The sequence below is a fragment of the Notechis scutatus genome, chromosome 1 (genome assembly GCF_049901735.1).
Source record: "Notechis scutatus isolate UNSWTSFEM ecotype Mainland chromosome 1, rNotScu1.2, whole genome shotgun sequence".
In the NCBI taxonomy this organism is placed as follows: Eukaryota; Metazoa; Chordata; class Lepidosauria; order Squamata; family Elapidae; genus Notechis; species Notechis scutatus.
This window is the reverse complement of record NC_142009.1, coordinates 304,950,878-304,978,563: the sequence shown is the minus strand read 5'-3', so window position 1 is coordinate 304,978,563 and position 27,686 is coordinate 304,950,878. Positions and strand designations below refer to the sequence as shown.

The window sequence follows — 27,686 nt, the reverse complement described above, 5'->3', positions numbered from 1 at the left end:
TTGAGTTACAGGTTACCTACACTGCCTTTGAAAAAACTTTCTAGGAACTTTCAAACCTTTATTCTGCATATTTCAAGGAAAAAGAACGATATTTTAGAAAGACAAATAAATTCCTGGCCTTTTCCTATTAAATAATGGATATGATTGTTACATTAACCACAATTCAGATGCAGTTCTAATAGTTATTACTATTCAATTATTATAGTAGCTTAAACATCAGCATGTTCAAAGCTTTTGATAAAGGGAATGATGGAATGATTTGTACACAAGATTAATTTTTCAGATTTAGACATGTTTCTAACATTTAATGTTCAATTGAGTAGAACTTTGGACTGGAATATGGATGAAAATGTAAGTTAGTTTATTCTAAGTTGGTATTAAAACTTTAAAGAATTTTTATGCAATAAGGTATCGAGTTTAGGATAAAGATGGATTTCATGCATGTACAGGTTATGTTAAACAAGAACAGATGCCTCCTCTTGATTAAATATGTTTACATTACAATTGTTGGGGGGAAAGTTTATTTACAGTCCTCTAGGTTACTTTTCTAATTATTCTCCCTTTTTCTCTGTTCCTTCTTTTTCTCAACAGGTAAAGATGAGCCTTCAAGCTATATTTGCACAACATGCAAGCACCCTTTTAATAGCGCTTGGTTCTTGCTTCAGCATGCCCAGAATACACATGGATTCCGTATCTACTTGGAAACTAGCCCTTCAAACAGCTCCCTTACTCCACGCATCACCATCCCTCCTCCTCTGGGACCCGAGACTGTTGCACAGTCCCCGCTGATGAATTTCCTAGGCGACAATAACCCTTTTAGTCTCTTGCGAATGACAGGTCCCATCTTGCGTGATCATCCTGGCTTTGGTGAAGGTCGGCTTCCTAATACACCTCCCCTCTTCAGTCCGCCACCTCGTCATCATCTGGATCCACATCGCCTTAGTGCCGAAGAAATGGGGTTAGTTGCCCAGCATCCTAGTGCCTTTGACAGAGTCATGCGTTTAAACCCCATGGCAATTGAATCGCCAGCGATGGATTTCTCCAGAAGGCTTCGAGAACTGGCAGGAAACAATGCGACCCCACCACCAGTCTCGCCTAGTCGCAGCAACCCTATGCATCGCTTATTGAATCCTTTCCAGCCAAGCCCTAAATCTCCTTTTCTGAACACCCCTCCATTGCCACCAATGCCTCCAAGCAGCACTACGCCTCCTCAGCCTCAGGCAAAGAGTAAGTCCTGTGAATTTTGTGGAAAAACCTTCAAGTTTCAGAGCAATCTCATTGTCCATCGGCGCAGTCACACAGGAGAGAAGCCCTATAAATGCCAACTCTGTGACCATGCTTGTTCCCAAGCCAGCAAATTAAAACGCCATATGAAAACACATATGCACAAAGCTGGATCCATGACAGGGAGGTCCGATGATGGATTATCTGCTACAAGTTCCCCAGAGCCTGGCACAAGTGAACTTACTGGAGAGGGACTAAAGTCTAGTGAGGCAGATTTCAGGAATGAGAGTGATCCTTCTTTAGGCCATGACAATGAAGAAGAGGAGGAAGAGGAGGAGGAGGAAGAGGAGCTGGAAAATGAAAGTCGACCAGAGTCAAGCTTTAGCATGGATTCAGAACTAAGTCGTAACCGAGAGAATGGTTCCAAATCGCTGCCAGATGAAAAATCCCTTGTCCTAGGAAAAGTGATAGAGAATGTAAGCCTCGGTACCATCCAGCAATACAGTGACATGCTGGCTGAAAAGCAGAAAAGAGGTGGCTTCATGAAAAGGTCTTCAGATCAGCGAGATCTATGCCCTCGAGACCTTTGCCAGAGAGACACAGGTGATGAAGACTCAGTAGCTGGAGAACTCGACCGCACTGAGGAAGGGACAGTGAATGGGAGAAACTTTGGGCCAGGTGAACCCTTCCCAGGGCTATTCCCTCGCAAGCCCACCCCTATCACAACCCCCAATTTAAACAATTCCTCCAAAAGAATAAAGATAGAAAAAGATTTGGACTTGCCACCAGCAACAATAATACCTTCTGAAAATGTTTACTCTCAGTGGCTGGTAGGATACGCAGCATCAAGGCACTTCATGAAGGATCCATTTCTAGGATTCACAGACTCCCGACAATCCCCCTTTGCAACTTCTTCTGAGCATTCCTCAGAGAACGGAAGCCTGCGTTTCTCTACTCCACCAGGTGATATGCTAGATGGTGGTCTCTCAGGGCGCAGTGGGACGGCGAGCGGAGGCAGCACCCCTCATATCAGTGGACCCGGTCCCGGTCGACCCAGTTCAAAGGAAGGACGGCGGAGTGACACGTGTGAATACTGTGGCAAGGTCTTTAAGAACTGCAGTAACTTAACGGTGCATCGCCGGAGCCACACAGGAGAGCGGCCTTACAAATGTGAGCTCTGCAACTATGCATGTGCCCAGAGCAGTAAGCTGACACGTCATATGAAAACGCATGGCCAGATAGGGAAGGAGGTCTACCGCTGCGACATTTGCCAGATGCCCTTCAGTGTTTACAGCACCCTGGAGAAACACATGAAAAAGTGGCATGGCGAACACTTGCTGACAAATGATGTAAAAATTGAGCAGGCAGAAAGAAGTTAAACCCCCCACCCCCAACTGGGTTAAAAGCAGGGGTCTAGGTAAAATTTAAGTTGTACAGTTTAACTATTGCCAATTGAGAAAAGCTGACCTAACTTGCCTCCATAAACATATCTTAGTGTAACTATGGCAGGTGCCAGAATTTGGCACTTAAATATAACCTGTGTCTACAAAGTTCTATTAAACCTGAGGATTGGTTAAGGCAGTAAAAATTGTGAAGCCTTTTAACTGTGCAATAATTTCTGTATTTATTGGGTTTTTTGTTTATGTTTTGGCATGTGCAGGTACTTTTTAAATACTTTTTTATTTTAGATTTCCTTTAAAATTTTGTTGGGTATCCCATTCTAGTTTCCCCCCATAGTAACCTGAGATTCTTTGCATTACAAGGGGAGATGCATATCAATTTAAATTATAATTTTAGAGGGCCGCTGCTTTGTTGAATCTTACGCTGAGTATGTGTAATTTCTTGTGAAGAAGCCAACATTTTATGTTTTTGTTGTTGTTGTTGTCCTTTAAAAAGAAAAAAAATCATTTGAGAATTAGGAAATATTAAATAGTGTCGCGGATAACAATCTTAAAATTTTAGCACTTTCTTTTGGATTTGGATTTTAAAATTAGCACTGATGATGCCACTTAAAATAGAGGCCTTTATTTAAAATATTATTTTAACAGATTCTAAAATAAACTTTTTGAGAAATAAAAAAATGGGCACCAAATTTTCTAAAGGCAGCTATAATAACAAAAGCAATAACAAAATTTGTGCATTATTTTTAGGGAATTTTTTAAATGCCTTATCCATTTTCTTTTCTGCCATTTCTGCTACACAGTTCATTAAATAAGGAGAAATCCAGAGCCCTGAGAGCTTCATATGTACATTTGCAGTAACTGATCATTCCATACCAATATGCAGCAAAAGACTAGTGAATGTTTTAACTGAAAAGTAGTTTAATTAGTAAACTTCTGTGAGTATATGTGTGCATCAAGAAATGCATATACAATACGAGTAAAATGATACGTTGATTATGCCATTCACTGAAAAACCATCAAATCAGGTTAAATCTGCATAAATTTGCTTAGGAGTAAACAAAACCTCTGAAGAAAAAGGTACATTTTTGTTTTAGAATATTTTAGAATATTTTGCAGTAGGTATTCATTTTAGAGGTGTGTGAAATGAAGAGGGGCATAGTGTGCAAAAGGTTCCCAATCATTTTTTTGACATCCTCAGGTTGGAATGGGAAACATCCATTTTTGAAATTGTGCAAAGTATTGTTCATGTGTGCAATGCCAATCAGACAGGCTGTTTTGATAGTTAGAGAAAAATGCTTTTTCTTATATGATGTTTACTATTAGCATTTTATAATTATATTAATTGACTAACAGAAAAGTTGCCCAGCTAATAATAGATTTTTTTAAAAATTTGCTTATGGTACAGTTGTACTGTATGCTGAGAATATTGTTCTGAGAATAAGCCCTGTTAAAGATCGTGAATATGCTTTTTAAAGCTGATTAATCAATTAAAGACTGCGGCTCTAAATCTTAAATCATTATCATACCATGAACTTTTTCTAAATGTTGTCCTGATTAAATTAGTATTATTTAATTATAAAATAGGTTAATCCTTTTTCTCTAGTTTATTCTAATATTCTTTTGAAAGGAAATTCTACACAATTTTAACACTTTGTAGCCTTCAATGCAAAGAATTGGATGCAAGATAATTAGCTAATGTAAAACATGTACTTTAAACAAGATGGATAATAAACATAATTTTATAGGTATACCTATGTTACTGGAAAACTAGATATTTCACTTGATATGTAATATGCCATGCTAGTAACTGAATAAAGAAAAAAAGGAATAAACCATATCAATTACAAATAGAAGTTGTATCATATGGCTCTTTCCCCAAGGATTAGTTTTTGGGACTAGTATTTTTAAACTTATTCATAAATTATTTAAATTAGGGCTGAGCAGCTAGTGGCCAATTTGCTGATGACATTTCATTATTTTAGGTGGTTAAAACAACGGACTGCAAAGAGCTCTATTAGACTGAATAACTGGGCATTAAGAAGGTCATTGCAATTCAGAATAAAAAGTATATTACCATGTACTTTTTATTCCCAATTTCATGAGTATTTTTATGAAGTGTAGCTGGCACAGATACACCCATAAAATGGATTTTACTAATAGTAATAATTAGCTTAAAGATAACATTGAGGCAGTGTACAGTTCTTATAAAAACAACAGCAAAAGTATTACTCCACAGTAGGGATCATTAGGAAAGGAATAAAAATAAATAAATTTCCTTTATAATATCTTTATAAAGATGTATACAATAGTTATCTTCATGGTGTAATCACACTCAGATATCTGTGTATGTTTCTGACCACAGCATCTCAAAAAATCCCTACTGGAAAATGTGCATGAAAGGCAACAAAATTATCAAGGGGCAAGAGCAATTGCTTTATGTGGAAACATTACATCTGGGACTTTTTAGCTTAGATAAAAACAAGTAGTTTGGGAGAAAACAAACATATATAAAATTATGCCTACTGTGGAGAAGCTTTTCTTTCAGTTATTAGAATCAGGATTATCTGGTAAAGTTGAATGTTGTGAGATTCAATGTAAATTAAATCTGTTGTTTCACACTATAATGATTTTCCCTCCCTTCTAATTTTTGTGCCAATTGGTTTAGATATTTGGTGTACGATTTCTTTGCCCATAACTAGTAGACACAATGGCCTTACATTATTTCCTGAATCAAAGATGGTACACTTCAAAACACCAAATGCTGTGGAACGTAAGAGGTGCTATTGAGGTTCATGTCTTAAAAATAGAATTCCCAACGATATCTAGTTGCGGCCTGTAAGAAGAGAGAGCAGGAGCAGTCAGGACTTCTCAGCATGATCCTCTTTATGTGATTTAATTTATTACTTTTCTCTCTAATTGAGGAGAATGATATTTGGAATGTATATTAAGGCAAGGTATAGTTAATGTGGTAATAAGGGACTGCCAATGTCATTAGAGCACTGTGAATCCCTGGGTGTAGGAAAAACAGAAGAGTATGACATCACTGATTTCAAAACATATCTCCGGAACATGAATGTAATATTATCCCCTTAATTTAATCTTAGGAACAGTTTTTTTATCTGTTTGAAATATGGCAATTTTGCCTGCTTCAGTTACTGTTACAAGAACTTAACCCAGAGTCACTGGTTTGAGATCAGGAGCTATATGAATTGAATGAATGATTAATTGAATGAATGAATAAATATATTTCCAAACTCAATTCCCAATATTTCTGTAAATTACACAGATATTTACAGCTTCATTGTAGGATCCTTTAATTTCTCTTCTGACATTATCCTCTATGTTACCATAATTGTATGGAGAATAAGCAGGGCCCTGGCTGGTGTTCTTATGGCTGTTCTTTCTGTAAGTTATGGAAACACTTCTTGAACATGCTCTGCTCAGACAGGATCAATGTATGATTCTGGAACCCTGATGAACAAATTTAAAAGGTGCCTTTATATATTTGCATTTTCATCACATGGAATGCCTGTGATCTACATGAGAATCTACAAAGTTCTCATGAAATCATCTGAAGCCTTTCTCAGACTCCTAAGATATTGCTTAAACCAGGCTCATATTTAAAGTTCATCTCCCTTTGAAATGGCCAAATTAAAAGAACAACTGAATAAACAGTAAGATTATATGTCCCCCTAACTTTGCCCAGTATTTAGCAGATACCAACTAGCATAACATCCAACACCCTAATAGTTGCCTTAGAAACAGCCTACCAGCCACATATGGTAGTTCACCAAAGGCTTCCTGTTTTGGCTGCTTGCCGGAGATACAGAAGCAGAGATTTTCAAGTACCTGGCAGGCCCCTATATTGCTGGTGATTTGTAGTCAGCTTGTACAGATTTCTAAGTTATGGCATGCTGAAGCCGATACAGAAGGCTGCTAATCATCACAGTTAAACACTCATGGGAACACTTGTAAGAATATTAGACCCCAAGATTAGAATGTAAACAACATTTTATTTTTAAAAATTGCTCTTGTATGGTTGCATAAAACATGACGCAACTCTTTAGACAATCTTCATAGTTTTTAAACTAGTTCAAAACAGGAATGGACACAAGGCAGATATTGCTCTCCAAATTAATGAAAGTAACTTTTGATTGGCCCACAGGTATATTTGCACTGGCTTATGTAGCCAGCAACCTTACACTAAACACATCAGCGTTGTATTGTTGCTATGGCCATTTAATCAAAATGTTTCTTAAGAATACGTGGAAAAATGAGAATTCCTAAAGGAGCTTCCAAAAAATGTTTGAAAAAAGTAAAAACAAACACAATATAACAGCATGCAACTTAAGTCTGGTAGTAAACCTTTCACTGAACCTCAGTAGTAAGCTTATCAAACAATGATAGATATATTAGGTATAGCAACTATTATATAATGACCAACTGTGAACTGATGAGGCATTTTTTCATTAACATTAAAATATTCTCATATAATGCACAGTTATGTTATTGTAAGGAAAATAGGTCAACAACCATTTGTTTACGTGGGTGCCATTAAAACAACTTATAAGCATTAAATTTGTTAGGAAGGTTTTAAATTTTGCAGCCTTTCAAATGGTACTAAAATGAAAGGTGTTTGATTCCATTAAACTCTTGAGTTTGAAATTACAGGTCTGAATCCTTTAAAGCAAAATGTAAAATACAGGTTTTTTTTAATAAATTCTGAATTTATACAGTTATAAAGCTCTTCTTAATGTCTGAAATTAAAACTTTCTTAAGAACTGACGTTCTAAACTTTCTTAAGAACTGCCATTCTAAATAAGATGTTTTTGGCTTATGCATTTTTTAATTTAGCATTTTTTTTTAAAAAAAAATTGTTTTTCTACATTTGTTTTGCCACAAACATTTCAGTCCCATTTTACACACTGCATAGTTATTGGAGATTCTTCATATATATTAAATCTTTTTTCCAATTAAATTGTAAATGGTAAATAGAGGTTCTTTCAATGGGAGTTGCTGAAATGTTCCCTGAATTACTGAAGTCACTAATTGCTTCATTGTTACTTCTGTTTGAATATTTTATTGAAAACCCTTTTAATTCGGAACCTTCATTTGGTAAATAACATTGATTTGAAGAAGAAAATATATTGTAGTGTTTATTCACTTGCTTTGCTTTTCTGTTTCTAGTTCCATGGTTCTTCTGAGGGAAGCATGGACAGTGGCTAGAAGAGATACAGGCTCTTCTTCATTTTCTTCTCCTCAACTTGAGTATTTTGACTGAGAGCAAAGCCTATTTTCTTTAACTGACATGTTAATTGATCAGACGTGGAACAATATGCTTTCCCTTATTTACAAAGATCCTTTCATCCTGACATATAATACTTTTTGCAAGTTATTATAGTTCTAATTCTTTGCTGTTCTTTTAGCCTTTCATATCAGAGCAGGTGCCCTCAGCTGAAATGTCAATCGTTATCTGTTTGTATATGTTTGTGTGCTTTTGATGTAGTGGTTAAGTCATCAGGCTAGAAACCAGGAGACTGTGAGTTCTAGTCATGCTTTAGACACGAAGCCGGCTGAGTTATCTCGACTAGTCACTTTCTCTCAACTCTAAGAAGGAGACAGTGGCAAACCACTTATGAGAAACTTTGCCAAGAAAACTTGCAGGCAGTATCCAAGAATTTGGATATATTGGATGAAAGGAAAAACAAAACACAGGTGAACACACATATCCATATACAAATCTTCATAACCTAAGACTTTTTAGGTAATAATTTGAAAACCCCTGATATAGTTAGTGTACATTATTATAAAATTTACATTTTGATTCTGTTGACCCGCACTTTAAAGTTATATATATATATTTGTTTATTTGTTTGCATTGAAGACCAGTGGCTTCTAAACAAGAAATTACAGCATTTTTGTCTTTGCTTGGCCCAGAGATGGGTGAACTATTAAAGGGGGACATCTGAGATTAAGTGTCAGTGTTGCTAAGCATGGCATTCACAATACTGGCACTATAAAAAACTAATAATTTATTGGACAGTTTTTTTACTGCCATTTCAATTTGATGTGAGTGCCTTGAAAACTGATCTTCCTATTTCAGTCTCTTGAGACACATGCAAACAATTTTTGTGAAATGAAAAGACTTTTCAAAAAAGATAGAACAAGAAAGGTATGTTCTTTAGATGAAAAACAAAGAGCCACATTTACATTTTTTTAAAAAAAAAGCCTGGTTGAAGATAGTGGACATGAAACTGCCATAAGACCCAATCAAATGAAGATGTATATCCAGCACAACTTCGGACATCCATTTGCTGAATTATTCTCAGCCTTTCTCTTTTTTTTCAGGACAACGCTGCTTAGGAAATGGAATGGAAATGATTTACTGCTGAATTAAAACTCAAATGACACAAATTGCAAGTTGTTATCATTGAATGAAAAATAATTCAGGAACAACGGCTAATTTTTTAAAAAGTTAAATTTAGTGCACTCTGTCTTAAAATACGTTTACAGTATTGAATACATACAAGGGTAAAAAAATGTGTGTATGTGTGTTTGAGCAATCTTTTTTTTTTCAAAGTTTGCTTAATAGGTTATTAAAAATGCCATAATGGCCATGTGTATATTGTTTTCTTTTGGTGACGGGGTTTTAGTATATATTATATATATTAAAATTTCTTGATTACTGTAAAAGTGGACCAGTATTTGTAATAATGGAGAATGCCTGGGCATTTTACAAAACCAGAAAGAAAAAAAAAACTTTTCTCTTTTTTCCTTGAAAATGTTGCAGTAAAATTTAAATGGTGGGTCTATAAAATTTGTTCTTGTCACTGTAACTGTAAAGTCTGAGTTTTAGTATTTTTTTTTCTGCCTTGGGTGTTGAATTTTTATTTCAAGAAAAAAATGTATAGAAACTTGTATTTGGGGATTAAAAGGTGACTGCTACACCATGTAGAAAAAGTATGTAGAAAAAAATGCTTAATATTGTTATTGCTTTGCAGATTAAAAAAAAAAAATCACATTTCTGACCTGTACCTATTTTTATCTCTTCCTCCCTTGCCCACCTTCTCCCTTCCCTCTACTTCTGGAATGAATATTGATATTGGTTGATTCATATAATGTAGGCACTTGCTGTATTTTTACTGGAACTTGTAATTTTTTAACTGTACGCTTGTCCTTTTAAAGGGATTTAATGTACTTTTTTGTTAGTGAATTTGGAAATAAAAATAAAAACAAACAAACAGGCTGCCATAATATATTTTTTTAATTTGGCAGGATAAAATAGTAAAAAAAATTTGTATGTCAAGACCTTATTGTACAGAAGAAGGTAAAATAAAATGGTTGTTTGACAACCTGTGGGTAAAAGAAAAAAACTAATTATTATTTTTAATTATTGGAGGGGGCAATAGGGGTATTAAATTTTGTTTCATTTAAAATTTTTGTTCATTATTTTAGTTGTGTGCATGTGTGTGTGTGTATATATATATATACATATATATATATATTAAAATATATATATATATATAAATATTTTTTCTGTCAGAAATGGCCTACAAAAAAACTGCTTGTTCCTTCAAGGCAGTAATAACTTTGAAGCTGCCTGGACCCCTTGTATCAAGGCCTTCCCAGGTATAGTTGAACTAGGTGTTTGGCTGTTGGCTGTTGTTAGAAGAAATTTCATTTTTGTGAACTTGTTTGACTTAACATTCCACAATGCCCCTCACCCCAAAGGGAGTGACTTTTTCCTAGCAAATGTAAACTTTCTAGCTACGTTCCATAAAACTTATATGTGTGTTAAAGGTATCCAGCGATACTGAATTAGATGGCACTGCATCTCCTGAGGGATGAAGTGGTCTGTATGCTGTCTTTCTCTCATCATTGAACAGATGATATTACTCTTGTCAACTGTGGGTTAAGGGAATGTCTAACCAGACCACAACTCACCCAACTGTGCAAGGTTTTCTACTTATGTAAAACCTTCTTCCTTCAAAGGGGCCTGATCTGGAGACTTTATGGGACCAGCGCACCTGTTCATTTCCACCTTCTACCCTATTCTCTTCACAGCTTTCAGGTGGTCATTTTAAAAGGGAAAAAAGAAGAAAGAGCAGCATTCTGTTAAGTACAACTGTGAATTGCAGTGGAGTAAAAATTGGTCCAGGCGCATCCTATCTTTTTTCCCCTTTCTGTAAGAAAGGGACCATTGTACAGTTTTTGCCAGTCTGTGTTCTTTTGTCTGCTTTGCTGCTACTGTTGACTCCTAATTGTACATTCCATAAATTTTACAAATATTTGAAGGACTAGGATGAAATTCTGTGCCTATTTTATTGACTAAGTTATCTTTCCCCTCCATCTTTTATTTTATTTGAGTGGAGTAAGGCAGGGAGAAATTGCTGAAGTCTGATGAAAAAGCTACTGATAACTTTATCTGAGAGGGTTCCAATAATGTTATGAAAAAAATTGAGAGGAACTGTGATCACAAAACCCCCCACAGGTTTAGATCTAAAATGCCTCAGTTATGAAGAGGGCTTTTCCTGCCCATAGGATGTTCTTTGTTCAGTGGAGAGATCCTACTGATGGAAAGCTAGATCTTCTTAATTCTCCTTTCCAAGCAGTCTTATTTTATCCTCTCCCTGATTTCTTCCATCCCTGAGGACATATTTCGCTAAATATAAGGGCAGTGAACAACAGCAACAACAAATAGGTGACGGTCTGGTTCTCAGTGGAAAATGTCCAAATGTAGCTCTCTTCAAGAAATTCTACGGTCAGGGAAAAGAAGATGCATCTCACCTATTCCATCTCTTCCAAATTGAACTGGAAGGACAGGTCACTGGATGTATCTCTAAGGAACTTCAAATGGCAGATAATAAATTTAACTTCTTAAAGGCATATTCCACAGTATTTTATGTGTTTGACTTTTCCTTAATTGGGATATGGTCAGTGAATTCTGGAATATTTTTGGTCAAAATTCAGGGATATAATTTTTATTCCAAGATGCTACTTTCACCTTATTCTGTAATCAAGGGAATTCAGATCTGTCACTTCGGGTATTTTTCATTGTAGATGAACTCAGTTCTGAACCACCAGCAGTTGTGATTTGAATACCCGAGAATAAAGTATGTGGTATTCTAAAGCACAAATGTTATATTCAGTGAAACTCCTCCTTTTCTGCTTTTAGGATTCCAGTATTACAAGGCACAATGTGATAGGCATATCCTAGTTATCTCTGCTGTTACAATTGAAAAAAAATAAGTCAAAATTATTCCATATTTCAAGCCTGTCCCACACTTGTTAAAATTCATTCACAGAGCATTTCTGGGGTAACACTTTTTTAAAATAAAAGGATATAAAATAAGAAAATAAATTGAACTTTTTGAATACTGTCATGACTTCGGTATTTCATCCTAGCCCTGATCACAGTCCAAGGTTTTATTTTCAGAGGCATACTCATTTTATGGTGCTCTTTGTATTTTAGAATTGCAAAGCAAAGTATTGTTGATTTCAGTTGTTTGCATTTGTACCAGCAAGTAAACTATTTTTATTACCTTTTTCTATTTCTTATTGTATGAGCTTTCGTTGTTTACTTGGAGGTTTTGTCTTTTACAACAAGTTTGGAACTATTTATTATTGCTTGGTATTTGTGCTCCATTTAAAAAACAGGAGCACATTTTCTATTATGGATACAAATGTTGAGATGGCAGGATGTCATTTCAATATCACTTAGTAAAATATTTATTGTTCCTTTTATTCTCTGTACAAGACTTTTGGCCTCTTTCTCCCCTTACTGTCATATTGTTGAGTTCAGCATGTGTCTACCATTTCATTTGTACACTCATTCAAAACGTTTGTTCCAGTTTCAAGTTATAAAAAATAATAAATTGGACATTTGACATGATCTCCAAATATTGTCTTTACTGCTTATTTGAAGGAGTTCAAACTAGCATGGATTATATGGAAGACTAACTAAAAATTTGTTTTAGACTCCAAATTTTTTTAAGGGGAGGGTAGGGTTGTTAAAATATGTTGCTAAGTTCCTTGTATACAGCAGCCTCAGAAAACTATTTCAATATGGCAGTGTACTTTCAAACTTATAAAAACACTTCTTCAGTTTCCCTTTTTGCCTTTGTTATACTTGTGGATAAAAGGAAAGTTTTTCATCCAAAAGCAAAGTCGTGGTTATTCAAAGAGACTCGGGTACTTGTTTTTCTTGTTCAAGGAGTGAGTCTAGTTTCTTGGACTTCATATTCAAATTTATTTATATAGTCACTCAACTCAGACAAGTGGCATTACTAAAAAAGTAGTGCATATTATTGTGCACTAATACAATAATGCGGTAATCAAGGCTAAAATATAATGTAATTCCTCAAAGTTGAATTCTGGCCCAAAGTCAAACTCTTAACTGCCCTTATAATAGCCTCATAACTTTATACCTTCAATTATACCTACAGTAGTAGAATGAAGAGAATGGGAATGTATAGGATGCACAAACAGTCTCCACCATTAAAATGATTTGGGAGCATGTTAACATGTTCAGGAGTTAGGAGAACTTTACACATTCAGGTAAATATGCTTCATTGTGTTTTGATGAAGGGTCAGTCTAAAGAATATTAGAAACTGAAAAGAATGTGTTCTGAGTTAAAAAGGGAATAAGCAGCAGCACATTGAAGGGAACTTTTAATGTGCATAGGCATTAGAGTAATCTAATAATATTTTTTATTACTATGCTGCGTATCTGATTTGGAAATCTTCTCTTCCAAAGCCAACTTGATGAACTTGCTGTATGGGTGTGAAGGCCGCACTTACAATAGAATTACTATTAAAAACAACAACACTGATCCATTTGCATTATTCTTTTGAAGAAGGGATAGTTTTTTTGTTTATCACATCTAGAAACCTTTCATGATGGTTATAGAAAGCTCTTTATACTGAATGTCAAGCTGTTTTCACCCGACTAATCTAAGAAACATTGTGCATATACACATTGAACATACCTTAGGTACATACATAAAGTTTAAGATTATTCTAGAAAGAAAGCTGAAGAAATCCTACTGGATAGGCATCAAGAACATATCAGCGATAGCCTTTTACCAAGAGGTAAGGAAACTGGCTTTAGTTGTGAACTATAACAACATCTTTCACCATTAATGCTACTGCTTGAGCTGTATGGATTTTAGGATTATATGAAAGGATTACAGTTCCCTTGACAAAACCTGAAGAAACAATAAGAAGTGAGGAGGGGGAAAAACGTACATGGAGACCATGGATGGCTAATTTACATAAAAAGGCAGAATTCACATTAGGGACCCCCCATTTCAATACTTAGCAGAGGTTGGGATTAAGCAGCATTTAAGATTTTTCAAACAATGCAGGGCAATAAAGATGGTTATTTACATAGTTTTATCTAGTAACATGTCAGTCTATGATGGTGATTTGTCCTTAAAAAGGAAATGTCTCGACTTACTTTTTATGAGGCCTGTTGACTTCAGCTCTGATTCAATATGATTTGGAGATTGGGGGATTCACAACAGGCATGATTTAATTCAAGTTTGTGTTCTGAGATTTGAGAGCATCCTGATTCAATCTGAGTTGCTATGCAATTTGATTTGGGGGGAAAACTCATCCACAGACTATAATGGGAAAAATTTGGAGATGTTTTAATTTTTTGATAGAATGGGATGAATATAATAGAAATGGTAAATGCTTGAAAGGACATTAATTAAAGGCAGCTTTAATTGGGTACCTTCAAAGATGTTACAACAATACATTTTTATATATCTCTCCTCAACCTCTTTCAGGGCAGAAATGTTGGAGAGAAAAGGACAACACTTTTAATAATGTGATCAATGTAATAATATGCATGATTGTTTACAAAGCAGTGTAGGTTGTTAGATCAGGGCATTTTCAAATATATTTAAACAAATTTAATTTCATAACTCTACACATATATCCACAGTTCTCCAAAAGTATGTGGAGTGGTGATAGGATAAATGTGAAATAGCTATAAATAGTTTGTAAAAACGAAGCCCAGAATGAAAGAAGTTCTTGGTGACACTTTCTGTCCAGCTGCCTACCATACTGGACAAAACCTTTCCTCTGAGGCATATCAATATCCCACTGAACTTGGGAAAAAGAAGAGAAGAAAGAAAAAATGCTGTATTTAGAAGAGACTTTCTCCCTTATGCAGCTGGTATGTCTCTTCCCACTCCAAAAGTGTTCCCACATACTCCTTTTTTCCAGTCACTAGAAGAGAAAAGTTGGGCAGTTATTTCCTGACCACAGAGGTAGCATAACGCAGAGGTAGAGAACCCAGACTAGGGCTATGCATACTTCAATAATGGTTTGGAAGAAGCGATTTGGACACCCCGTCTATGAATGTAACAGTCCTTTAAAGCAACAATGTCTTTTTTCAGGTGGAAAACATACAATTAAATAAGTTGGCTTATTCAATTAGAAGTTCACTTGTGCATTTTTCTGCAAAAGATGAATTTGAGCACTGTGTTTTAGACCAGAGTTCCCAAACATTTCCAACTTTGAGGACCAGTGTGGGGGAGGAGATGGTGTAAACGTCTTCACCCACCCCCAACGCAAGTGAAGTGTGTGCATGCATGCATGCTTGCTTGCCAGCCATTTCTATGGCCCAATTGCAAATCCCTCACAGCCCACTAATGGGCCATACCCACAGGTTAGGGACCCCTATTTTAGACTATTGTAATGCACACTATGTGGGGCTTCTGAGAATGGTAATTGAAACTGGTATTAAATGTGGCTAAATGACTTTATTGAGACATAACTATGTAGGTCATTAAATACTTTTTTCTACTTTATTCTGATGTATGTGTATATCCTGCATTTCTATTTAGAGATCACACTTATGGCTTCACTATATCTTTGAAACAAACCAACATTTTTTTTTAATCTAAAAAGTCTGGGCTATCTGAGAAATTACTTTTACTTCATTGTTTAACATTTAATGACGTTTATCAACAAACATAGTAAATTAGATTGATGCACGAATGTGGCAACAGTTCATTTGTCCTAAGGAGATCATACTGATCCAATATTCCCCTAGCTTTAATATTTCCCTGTGCTATAATGAAGATATAAATTTGTTTTAAATATGGGTTATTTTTTTTGTGTGTGTGTATATGTATATATATACATGCATACACATACACACACATACATACACAAATCCTGGATATCTTTTGGACAGGAAAACAATCTTCCCATTGAAAATCTTGAGAATATCAGTTTGTCTCTTTAAAGTTGGTTTAAAGTTCTGATCACCCTGATCCTTGATACACTGCTCAAAAGATAAATTCTGTAATCTCCCCGGGAAGAATTTGTGTGTTCCTGATTTAGTGAGAAAACAAAAAACTGAGATATAAAACTACCCAGCCTTTCAGTATCCAGTGTCTTAATAGCTGAAGACTAATTCTCTCACATATAGCAGAATTATGTCAGAGGAAGTTGTAAAGTCCTTCCCACTGAGAAATCTTGGAGGGGAGGAAGAATCTAACTCACAGTAGGAAGAACTGTATATTGCTCTTGATCTTTGTCTACCAAATGTAGGGTTGTTGATCGACCTATCTTATATCCACAGTTCTCAAATAATGCTTTTCAAAGCAATCTGGAGAAGATCATTCCATATGTCAAGCAGGATAATTTAAAATTTCATTGGAGATGGCTTGCATTCCTAAAATGTTTCTGTATGGCTGGTCTCATAATACATCCAGTACTTGAAGTGGAATGGTTTAAGGTTGGATTTTATTTGTCCGCCTGTAGACTATGGATGAATTCCAGGTTTCACATGTTTACAAATACACTTTTCTAACTATATACTACAGCATAAAGACACATTTATATCCATTGTGCATTTGGGGTTAAATGCCTGTATGACCTGCTAACTGAAAGAGAGATTGTAGAGATTAGGCCTGCAGTTTGTACCTCTACAAGTATATTTGCAAACAGGGCTGGCATTTCATTTTTCTGGGTAAAACTATAAGACTTGGAAAGTGAAGCAATTCTCTTTTTAATATGAGTACGTAGCTTTATAAAACAATAGTCAAACTTTTCATTTTCCTTTTACAGTATCATTTGAAAACTTACATATTCCTTTCATAACAGAAGCTAGTGCTCTTTTTTTAAAAAAAAAAAAAAAAAAGCAGAAACAAAATCTGTTCCTTGCCCAATATTCAAGGGATATTACAGAACAACTTGGGAAACATATTTTGAATTCAAAATCCCACATGTTCATGCCACAAATATGCTTCTGAAATTTGAATTGAAGTAAAAAAAAAAAGAACCATACTGTGTGCAAGTCACATTGGCAATAAAACCCTACAAAATAATTTTTACTTTGCTCTTTATTCTTTAATGATACATTTATTTGTAAACATATTTTAGGGTAGGGGGAACAAAGACAAATATATACATCTCTGCTAAATCTTTAGTTGTTAAATGCCATTGTGTAATTTATTATTCCAATAGTTGACAGCCTATTCTCTGAAAAAGATTCGCAAGTTAAAGATGCTCAAAAAGTTTAATAACTAGGATAGCATAATTAGAAAGTCAAAGAGTCATAGATTTGAGGGGACAGCGTGAGCACGTTTTCAGAAAGCAGATTCTGTAAGGATGTCACTAGCTTTTTTGCTGAGATCCTGAGCTATTTCCATCTTTTGGAGGATGGAGATATTTAAGGAAACCCTGTAAAAATACTACACGGCTATTACATGTTCTGGGGGAGGGGAACTGTACCATCAATAGGACCCAAGAGTCCTCATTTAAAGACCTCGTGAAATCTTCTGCTAAGTACAGGGAGTCCAAATAAAAACACTCTCAAAATGTATTTAGCCTGCTTAAATGCATACAGTGAAAGGGAATCTACAAGTTCTCTGATTCAACCCTTTAACTGCTCTTATTGTTTGGAAGTGGGGTTTTTTTTTCTTCTCCAATATTTGCTAAGAATCCACCTTAAAAGAACTTGAAAGCATTGCTCTGCATCCATACTTGGAGTGATGGAAAATAGATCTTCATCTTCATTGGTGTGACATCCTTTAAAGTATCTGTAAAATAACATTTCTCCTCGATCTTCTTTTTCTGAGGCTAATCATTTTCAGTTTCTTCAGTTTCTTTTCATGGGATTTGGTTTCTAGTCCCTTTACCATCAGTGTTACTTATCAATCATCATTGTTACTCTGAATCTGTTCCAGAATATCTGAATCCTTCTTAAAAAAAGTGATACCCAGAACTTAATATGGTGGTTGAGGTAGGGTCTTCCCCCAAATAGCACAGGTTGGAACTTTTACTTGTCATGATTTATAAATGATATTTCTATTAATGCAACCTAAAGCTACAGTGCATTGAACTCTTTGTATTGACATATTCAGTTTGCAGTTCATTACTATTACACAGTCTTTTTCACAAATTCTCTCACCATATCATGAAGAGTCAGCTGCTAACAAGGACCACTTCAATATATAGAATAAGGGCAGGAGGCCTTCTTTGTCTAAGACAACATAACATCACTGGGTCAGTCCTGGAATTAGACTTAATGTTAGACTTGTCTTTCACAAACTGTTACCTTTTAGATGCATTGGGGTTTGTAGCTCCAAGATTTTTTCAGCAACATAGCTTTTGTTGAATTCTGCTGATTATAGTTCCAATGTATAGAAGAGAATATTTGTAGCTCAGGAATGAACTGTGAAATCCTTAATGCTCTCTGAGCTTGGTTGTTTGTTTGCAGATGTTTCATCACCAAACTAGGTAACATCATCAGTACAGATACGCTACAGTTCCAGCATATCTAGACAGCAACAGGTTAGCTCATTTCCTTCATATCTTTTCCTAAAAGAGATAAATGGCTGAAATCATAGCTTTTGAATCTCTCTCAATATGTGGTACAAAGCAAAGGTAGTTGGCCATCGAGATAATGCTTTTAATTTAGGAGTTTCCTGGCTTCCTCATTTATCTTTGTCTCTTGTTGTTATTATTACTCCCCTGCCCTCAGTGCATCCAGCTCTTTCTTGGAGTCTGACATTTTCTATTTGGTGGCTTTTAGGGAATATGGATTTTAAGAAGAAATATAATTTATGTTCTGCCCTTTAATGATGCACCTTTTAACCAATGAAAGAACAGCACTGCATTTCTATAGATATAGCTTTGCTGGCCTGGTTGAGGCAGATCATTTTAGCAAAGGAAAACAAAAGGTTGTGTGCAGTGAGTATCTCTCGGCCAGGGAAGCTACTTTGTCTTAATTACCTCAGGATGAGAGACTGCCCCTGAAGCAATCATCTTTGTTTGTTAACACACCCTATCGGCTCCACTGCTCTATATAAATAAAACATGACCAAGATTACAATGTCATGTTCTTCTGCACTGCATACTCTGGTAACTGCTCAAGCTGAATTGCAAAAACATCCCAGAGCAGTCTGGTGCATATCAGAGGGCATCAAGGAATTATTCATTCCTAAGCAACCACATGCAAACTTGTTTCTAATATTAAACTCAATTGTTTGCTCAAACGTTAAAAAGAAGTGCAGTAAACTCACTTTGTTTTGCTTTTGTTTTAGTTAAGCAGCAAACTGCAGAGCCAGGAACTGACAAGGATACATTGCTGCATTTATTTTAAACAAAGCTTTGATTCTCTTGCCCTTTTAAACTCCCTACTAATCATTTTTATATACATATACATATACATATATATATAATTCAGCTTTGTTCGGGTATTTTCCCATGTCATTATAGTTGTGATTTTAAAGTTGTAGCAATGTTTCAGCAGAATCTCATCTGCCATCATCAGCTTGTGTCTGACGAACACAATATAGAAGCCTGATGATGGCAGATGAGATTCTGCCAAAATGTTGCTACAACGTTAAAAGCACAACTATAATGACGTGGGAAAATACCTGAACAAAGCTGAATACCATACATGTAAGTACCCGAAAACTTAAGAATATATATATGTATATTCTGAGGTTTTCACGGGTATTTGTATGTGGATCTTTGGTTATTCGGGTTTTCTCCCATGTAAAATTGGAAGTATCCTGGCGACGTTTCGATGAAATCTCATCTCAGCTTCTGAGAACCAAAGACCCACATATATATATATATATATATATATATATATATATATATATATATATATATATATATATATATTTTGTTTTCTGAGGTTCTCATGGTATTTGTATGTGGATCTTTGGTTATTCGGGTTCTCTCCGCGTAAGATTCAAAGTATCTGAGGCAGCGTTTGGCGAGTCCCACTCGCCATCTTCAGGCTGGTGCTTTCGGCTTAGTGCCAGTGCAAGCAGTGTGTGACCGGAGCTGCCATCTCTCTCTATACAAGTGGTGGGGGATGGTGTGCTGGGCTGGTTGGCTGTGCTGCAGCCTCTTGATTGGTTGATGGAGTTGATGTTGGTATAATGGGCTGTGTAATGGCCTTTTGTTGTGGAGATATCCTGGATCTTGTGCTGTCATCTCCTGGGTCGTTAGCCTCTTGTGTTTTAACGGCTTGGGTAATGGGTTGTGTGATGGGCTTGTGAGTTCTTTTGTTGTGGTATCCTGGGTCTTGCGTTGTAATCTCCTGGAGTCGTTTGTGTTTTGATCTCTTTTACATTAGCCTCCTGTGTAGTAACAGCTTGGGTAATGGGTTGTGTGATGACCTTGTGAGATTTATTGCTGTGGTATCCTTGGTCTTGTGCTGTGATATCCTGGGTCATTTCAGAAAACTCAAGAAATTACACCTCAAGAACTCAAGAAGTCACAACACAGCAAATGAATCTCACAAGGTCATCACACAACCCATTACCCAAGCTGTTACTACACAGGAGGCTAATGGAAAAGAGATCAAAACACAAACGACCCAGGAGATTACAACGCAAGACCCAGGATACCACAACAAAAGAACTCACAAGCCCATCACACAACCCATTACCCAAGCCGTTAAAACACAAGAGGCTAACGACCCAGGAGATGACAGCACAAGATCCAGGATATCTCCACAACAAAAGGCCATTACACAGCCCATTATACCAACATCAACTCCATCAACCAATCAAGAGGCTGCAGCACAGCCAACCAGCCCAGCACACCATCCCCACCACTTGTATAGAGAGAGATGGCAGCTCCGGTCACACACTGCTTGCACTGGCACTAAGCCGAAAGCACCAGCCTGAAGATGGCGAGTGGGACCTCGCCAAAGCTTGCCTAGATACTTTGAATCTTACGCGAGAGAACCCAATAACCAAAGATCCATATATATATATATATATATATATATATATATATATATATATATATATATATATATATATATATATATATATATATATAAAATAGATAGATAGATAGAGACATACACACACACACACACACACACACCCTTGAAATCAGGCCATATTTTGTAATGGAAGCTTATGTGTTATCTAAATTTAAAAAATTAATATATTTTTTCTTTTAGAAATTCTTTAGTATAAAATTACACACTTCTCTCCTTTGTTTTCCTTAACAGGTATTTGTTAAGTGTCATTATTCTGTATCTTACATAACAGACATATTTATGCAGCACCATTCACATCAAATGAGAAGGTATCAGCAGATTTGAGGAAACCTGTAGCAAATAGTTTGTAAAAATATGCTTTGAAAAAACATAAAAAGGAAATAATTGTTTATGAGGAGGAAACATTGTAAAACAGTTCAATGAAGACCTGGTATGCTCAATCATGGGATGAGTGAGTAAACAATAGAAAACCAACATAGAGATGGGAAAGAAGGAAGAATTCATAGAAGCACATTGCTTACTAGAGTCCTGAAGTTCTCTTCATTGAGAATCCTGAAAGTCTCACTTGTTCTACAGTATATATTGCTCACCAAATTATGCATTTATGAGTCATGTGTTAAAAGATTGTGTCTGAACACCTACTTGTTGTAAATTCATTTTGATTTGGAGTTTTCATGTTAAAAGATCTCACATCTTATTAAAGCCAGAAATGATAATCAAATATGCCCAACTGAAGATTGCAAATATCCATTACAGGTAGTCCTTCAATTATGGCAGGAATTTCCATTGTTAAATGATGCAGTCATAAAGCATAAGGCCACATGGCTGCATTGCCATGTAGTCCCTGTTGCTGTTGTTAAGCAAGGATTACGGGTCATTAAGCAAGCACCTCTTTGGAACTTCCTGCCAGCTTCCAACAATCAAACTCAGTGGAGAAGCTGGCAGGAAGTCTCAAGCAGCTCACAAGAAGGCCAGAAGGCAGGTAAAGTCACTGCTTCTGGCTGAGAGAGAGAATGAGGGCTTTCCGGTGCTAGGGAGGCACAGAATGAGTACAGTGGGGTTTTCCTGCTGAATGGGAAAATAGGTACCAATGTACACAAATGGTTGGGAAAAACAGGGAAGTGGCTAGGGAGGTGCAGCATAAGTAGAGAGACTTGGGGATAGCGCGCGGTGGTGTTTGGCTGGTGCACCTCAGATCTGGTTGGGGAGATTTACCTAATTAACTTGTGAACTTCTCTGCCATCTTCCCCATTGAATTAGTTTGTGAGAAGCTGACAAGGATGGTTGCAAATTGTAGGATGCTGCAAACATCATAAGTACAAGCCAATCACCCAGGTTGCAATCATGTTCCCGTGCAGGTGCTGTGTTGGTCAGAACTTTGAGGACTGGTATAACCACCACTCATTTACCTATGTAACTTTGAACAGTCACTGAATGAGTGGTCATTAATAGAGGATAACCTGTATGTCCTATGAGATATTGTCAATACAATCCTGAATTCTCTTGCTAGAAGCCCCAAGATAAAGTATAGATTCTTAAAGAAAGAAGCACAAAGTAGCTAAGCTCGTCCTCCCCACTTTGATATTACTCAGTTTAGTGATTGGCTGCTGGTGATGGCCAAACACTACTGCTAAACCCATGAACTGCATTCAAGGTGCATTGGCCACTCAGACAACCACACTCACCATCCCCAATTACAATTGACCCCGTGGATATTGTTCTTGTCCAATAAAGGAACAAACATAAGCTATTTCTAATCTCCTATATCACAGATGTTTCTTCACTTGGGCTATCAAGACAATATTTTTTCCATGTTTCCTTCTGCATATCTTCTTGCTCATTGTATTCATAATGACATGACAGGAAGAAAAGGGCACTTCTAGAAAGGAGAAGAAACAACTCTCGGTCTTCGTTGATTGATGATAAGAACTTCCTGTCTCATCTCCCTATTTCCTGCCATCAATGAATAGTTGTTGGTGGAGGCAGGTCCAAACTGGAATAGTTTGATTGTTGGTCCCAGACAGGTGATAGAAAGAGGTATACTGCCGAATTTTGCCTTCTGCTGTGACCATGATGTTACACATAAAATCACTGCAAATCTCTTGTTTTCTTGTTTCCCTTGGCACCAGTTTATCTTCTCTACCTACAGCACACCTCTCAAATATACTTAGCCAGAAAGAAACTTTGAGGAACATATTATAGGAAATGTTGAGAGGAGATATAACTGTTTTCTCCCTTCCCCCTTTTTTGGGTTGGATATAAATGCATCCGATCATTAAGGTTGTGCCAGCATCTCTGTGTTCCCTTGGTGCATGTTGGCACTCCAACGCTCAATCTGGGAACAAACATGCTTACATAATATGCATTAAAAAACAAATAAGTTTTGCTTGCCTCTTGAATTGAGGAACAAGGTGGGGTAGAGAAATGAGAGAAAATTCATTTTGAAATAGCTTATTTTGTCCAAAGGGAGAGGATTTGATTTATTTTACTGATTATCTATGTTACGAATTGTGCAGAAGATTTGCTGTAAGCTTCTGCTGAAGCAAAATTCTGTTGCTCATGTTTGGTCAGGTGCTGTTTATAGAGAAGACATTACATGATAAGTTAATATATTTTTTATATAAGCTATAATGTTGGTCATGAATCAAGATACTACTGTTAATCTAACATGAGAAATATAGTGCATCCCATGTTGCCTTAGAAAATAAATCAATATTGTTTTTATAGATTTACAACATTGTTTTCAACCTCAGCAACTTTAAGGACTTCAACACCTCAAATTCTCCAGCACTATTCTGGAAGTTGAAGTCCAGACATCTTAAAGTTGTTGAGATTGAGAACCACTGACCTACAACGTTTTCCTCCTTCTTTACCTCACACTTCTTTCTTACTTTTTTTCACTTCCCTATTCCCTTATTATCCCCTATCTGTATTTTGTATTATAATAAACTTCAATAAAAATTGATATATAAAAAACCCAATGGAAGAAAGGATGGAAAAAGTGACAGAGTTGGAAAAATGACAAAATTAACTGCTTTAATTAAGAAAAAGAATGTATCCCATCCTGGATATAAAGTGTTTCAACTTCTTCCCTTAAGATGATGCTATAAGGCATTGCACACCAAAATAACCAGACACAAAGACAGTTTTTCCCCCATGCCATCACTCTGCTAAACAACTAATTCCTGTCAACTACCTAGTAGGGCTGTATTACTATTATCCTTCTCATCTTTCCTATTACCTATTTCCATATCTTCTTATGATTATAACTGTTGCTTGTATCTTACTATTTATATTAATTGGTATATTTAGTATTTTAGTATGATTTATGTTGATTGCTTATTTAGTATCCTATGACTATCACTGTGATGTACCTTATGATTTATGATAGGCGTATTGTATGATTATTATGATCATGATTTATCACTTGTTGCTTGTATGTACACTGAGAACTTATGCACCAGAGACAAATACCTTGTGTGCCCAATCACACCTGCCAATATAGAATTATTCTATCCTATCCTATCCTATCCTATCCTATCCTATCCTATCCTATCCTATCCTATCCTATCCTATCCTATCCTATCCTATGGAAGAATGGATGGAAAAAGTGACAGAGTTGGCAAAAATGGCAAAATTAATTGTTTTAATTAAGAAAAAGAATGTATCCTGTTTTGTTTTTACTAGGAGACTGCTTTGAGACTGTGCTTGAAACAGAAAAAATTTTTTGGGTTTTGACGCTTAAAATAGTTTGCTGTTATAGAGATGGCTAACATTTCACCAATGATATAACAAGCTGAGATTGCAACTCTATTTTGTAGTTTACTGCACTAAAAATAGTTGGAAGCCCGTCCTTCCTTCCTTCCTTCCTTTTCTTTCTTTCTTTCTTTCTTTCTTTCTTTCTTTCTTTCTTTCCTTCTTTCTTTCTTTCTTTCCTTCTTTCTTTCTTTCTTTCTTTCTCTTCTTTCTTTCCTTCCTTCCTTCCTTCCTTCCTTCCTTCCTTCCTTCCCCCCCTCTCTTTCTTTCTTTCTTTCCCTTCTCCTACCTTTATTTCTATTTCTATTTCATGATAAATTTAGTATATAAAAAAGAAACAGGGCTCTATAGCAATCTTTCATATATAGTATCTCTAATACTGTATATCTTCATTTCTCTTCTCCACTATTTTCTTATCATTCCTCCATAGCCACCTTTGTCATCTGTCTCTCTTATTTTTCTTACATGTCTTTTCACATTTTAATCCCCTCCTGAGTCTGATGCTGGAATCAGTCTTTGTTGTTGGTAGTTGCGAAGTTGTGTCCGATCCATTGCGACCCCATGGACAACATTCCTCCAGGCCTTCTGTCCTCTACCATCCTCCGGAGTCCATTTAAGCTCACAGCTACTGCTTCAGTGACTCCATCCAGCCACCTCATTCTCTTTCTTAATCAGTCTTAAATACTCTTAATTCTGGAATGGTTGTTTTTTTTTAATCAATTCTTGATGACACGTTGCCATGATTAAAATTTGGTTTAAATGAATAAATGGGGTGCTAATTAGTGATAACAATTAAGAGTATTGGTTAACAATTAACCAACTACTTTTGTATTGGGGTCAATGTCTGAAAGAAGAAGGAAGCTGATTGAGTGTTATTCTTTTCGGTAAGCTTTAATCATTTCCTTTCCTTGCCCCATTCCTTGCATTATTACCTACAAGCTGACATAAGAAAGATTGTAGTCATCTCTCTTGAGACCTGCTTGATTCTTATCAAACTTAGCAAATGTGACCAGTAACAAAAAATGTGGGAGTTGTAATTATAGATGTTCAGTAGAAGCCATGATGGCATCACATACATTGTGACATTATTGTCAAATATCACAAATCATTTTACTTGTGCTGTGAAGTGATGCTATGTAGCATGTGATGTCCCTTCTTTCCCTTCCTGTGGATGCCCATTGCTATAACACATTTGATTGCCAATGTCTGATGCAAAACATCTATCTTAATGAATGGATTACCTGTATTATATCAAGGAAATTACCAGTAGCCTGACTGAAAGATGAATCATTTAACAGAATAACAGTTGGAAGGGATCTGCACCAAAATATAGTGATAAAATGAAGGCTTACACAGTTCTGGCTGATATGCTCTTCTTCCCATTTCCAATCTCACAGACTGAATTCTAGACTACAGTTAATTTTTACAATAATTATTAGAAACAGGCCAGCTTCATAACTATGGTTTTATGTTTACATATTTCTGCTGTCCAAGTTAAGTTCTAGCAGATTTTTTTTGGTGCAGATAGGGAATTAAAACGATTGTTAATCTAAAGTGGAAGCACAGAGCAAGAAGGAAAAGCACAAAATAATTGGAGGTAGGCTTGGTTTATTCTTGGAACAGTGAACTATGCATTAACATTATCAATCCACTGAAATAAGTGAAGAAGGTATGCTGGACATCACTACAAGTTCAGTATGTCATTTGAAGCAGACATGCATTATTTGCATTATGCAAGGCATTATGCGCTTTGGTGAGAAAAGTTAGGTCAAATGCATGGATATGAACTATTGGCAGTATGAGGTGATAAAAATGCTATTGTAGTTCAATTCTGGGACTATTTGATATGCTTCTCATGATTATCAATGTTTTTTCAACCCAGTGATATAGCAGTAATTTTGTATTGCCTTTAGTATATTTCGGTGGGTGGGAAGGCACAGAGAATGGGAGGAGAGGAAGAGTATTCCTAATAAGAATTCATGTTGATTAGGGTATCTGTATGGGATTCTTGAATAATATGAAAAAAATGAACTTAAATTGAAAATTAGGAACTGGAATTCAAGTGCAACTTTTTATTAAATGAGCCAATTGTTTACCAAAGTATCAATGATCCCTAAGGGATGCATTCTTTTCCTAGAAAGTACTTATTAAAGCTATAATCTAGACAAAAGGCTCATAGAAATAGAGTTCATCAAAAAGAGCTAAGTAGATGATCTCATCCCATTATTTTTAGCTCTGTACACTATTGATAATTAATTTGTCTGACATATTGATTTCCTGTCTTTTTTTTTTTTTTTTTTTCAAACATTTTTTTTGTAATATACAACCAAAATTGGTTAGGTTTCAATTAACCCTTCTGTTCAAACAACATCTGAAATACTAAAAAAGATGCCCTCTAATTGATTTAGGAGAAAAATATATTTTTGATCAGCATAGATTTAAAAGAATTAATAAGAAAATTATTTATTAAATGAACAAATATAAATATGACAGAATTGGGAAGCAGACTCTGCAAGTAAGAAATTATCGTCAAATTATTTTTGCCAGTTCTCTGAAGCTACTCTGCTCTTGGTTTTCACTTTGCCAATTAGCATTTGTTAGCTAATATTTATGCATGAACAAATCACTTATCTGTTATTTTCCTTGATGGAATTTGATGACATTAGAGAGCTTGATATTCTTATAGTACAGATACAATTTTGTCCTGGGCCACTGTGGCCTGACATAGCTTTCATTGTCATAATTGCAGGTTCCCTTATTTCCTATCTCTGAGGTGTCACAAAGGATTTAACAGGATAATTACAAATGTTTATCACCACTTTTCAAGTTCTTTTCCTTCAATGTTCTAATAATACCAGATTCTGCTTCTGAACCATCATCTCAGTCATTATACATATCAATCTAATTTGAAAGCCATGATGGAAAAATATACCCAACTTATGGAGTGATAACGTAAACTATTATTTTTATTTAATGATGTTAAACAATAAAAGAAAATGGAGCAATTGCAGCATATATGATTTACA

General features: G+C 35.8%; 1 protein-coding gene across 6 annotated transcripts in view; it reads left to right on the top strand.

Moving 5' to 3' along the window:
* The window catches only part of BCL11B (BCL11 transcription factor B), a 165,086-nt gene extending 156,331 nt beyond the window's left edge, over positions 1-8,755 (top strand). For 4 of the 6 annotated variants that reach the window (XM_026679396.2, XM_026679393.2, XM_087952145.1 and 1 more), the window contains one exon: positions 592-2,828. In XM_026679396.2, coding sequence (XP_026535181.1) covers positions 592-2,603 — 2,012 coding nt within the window. In that variant the 3' untranslated portion in view covers positions 2,604-2,828. Of the gene's footprint in view, positions 1-591; positions 2,829-7,814 lie in introns of those variants that run through there. The other 2 variants (XM_026679392.2, XM_026679394.2) reach the window with 2 other exon arrangements.
* The last annotated feature ends 18,931 nt before the right edge of the window (positions 8,756-27,686 follow it).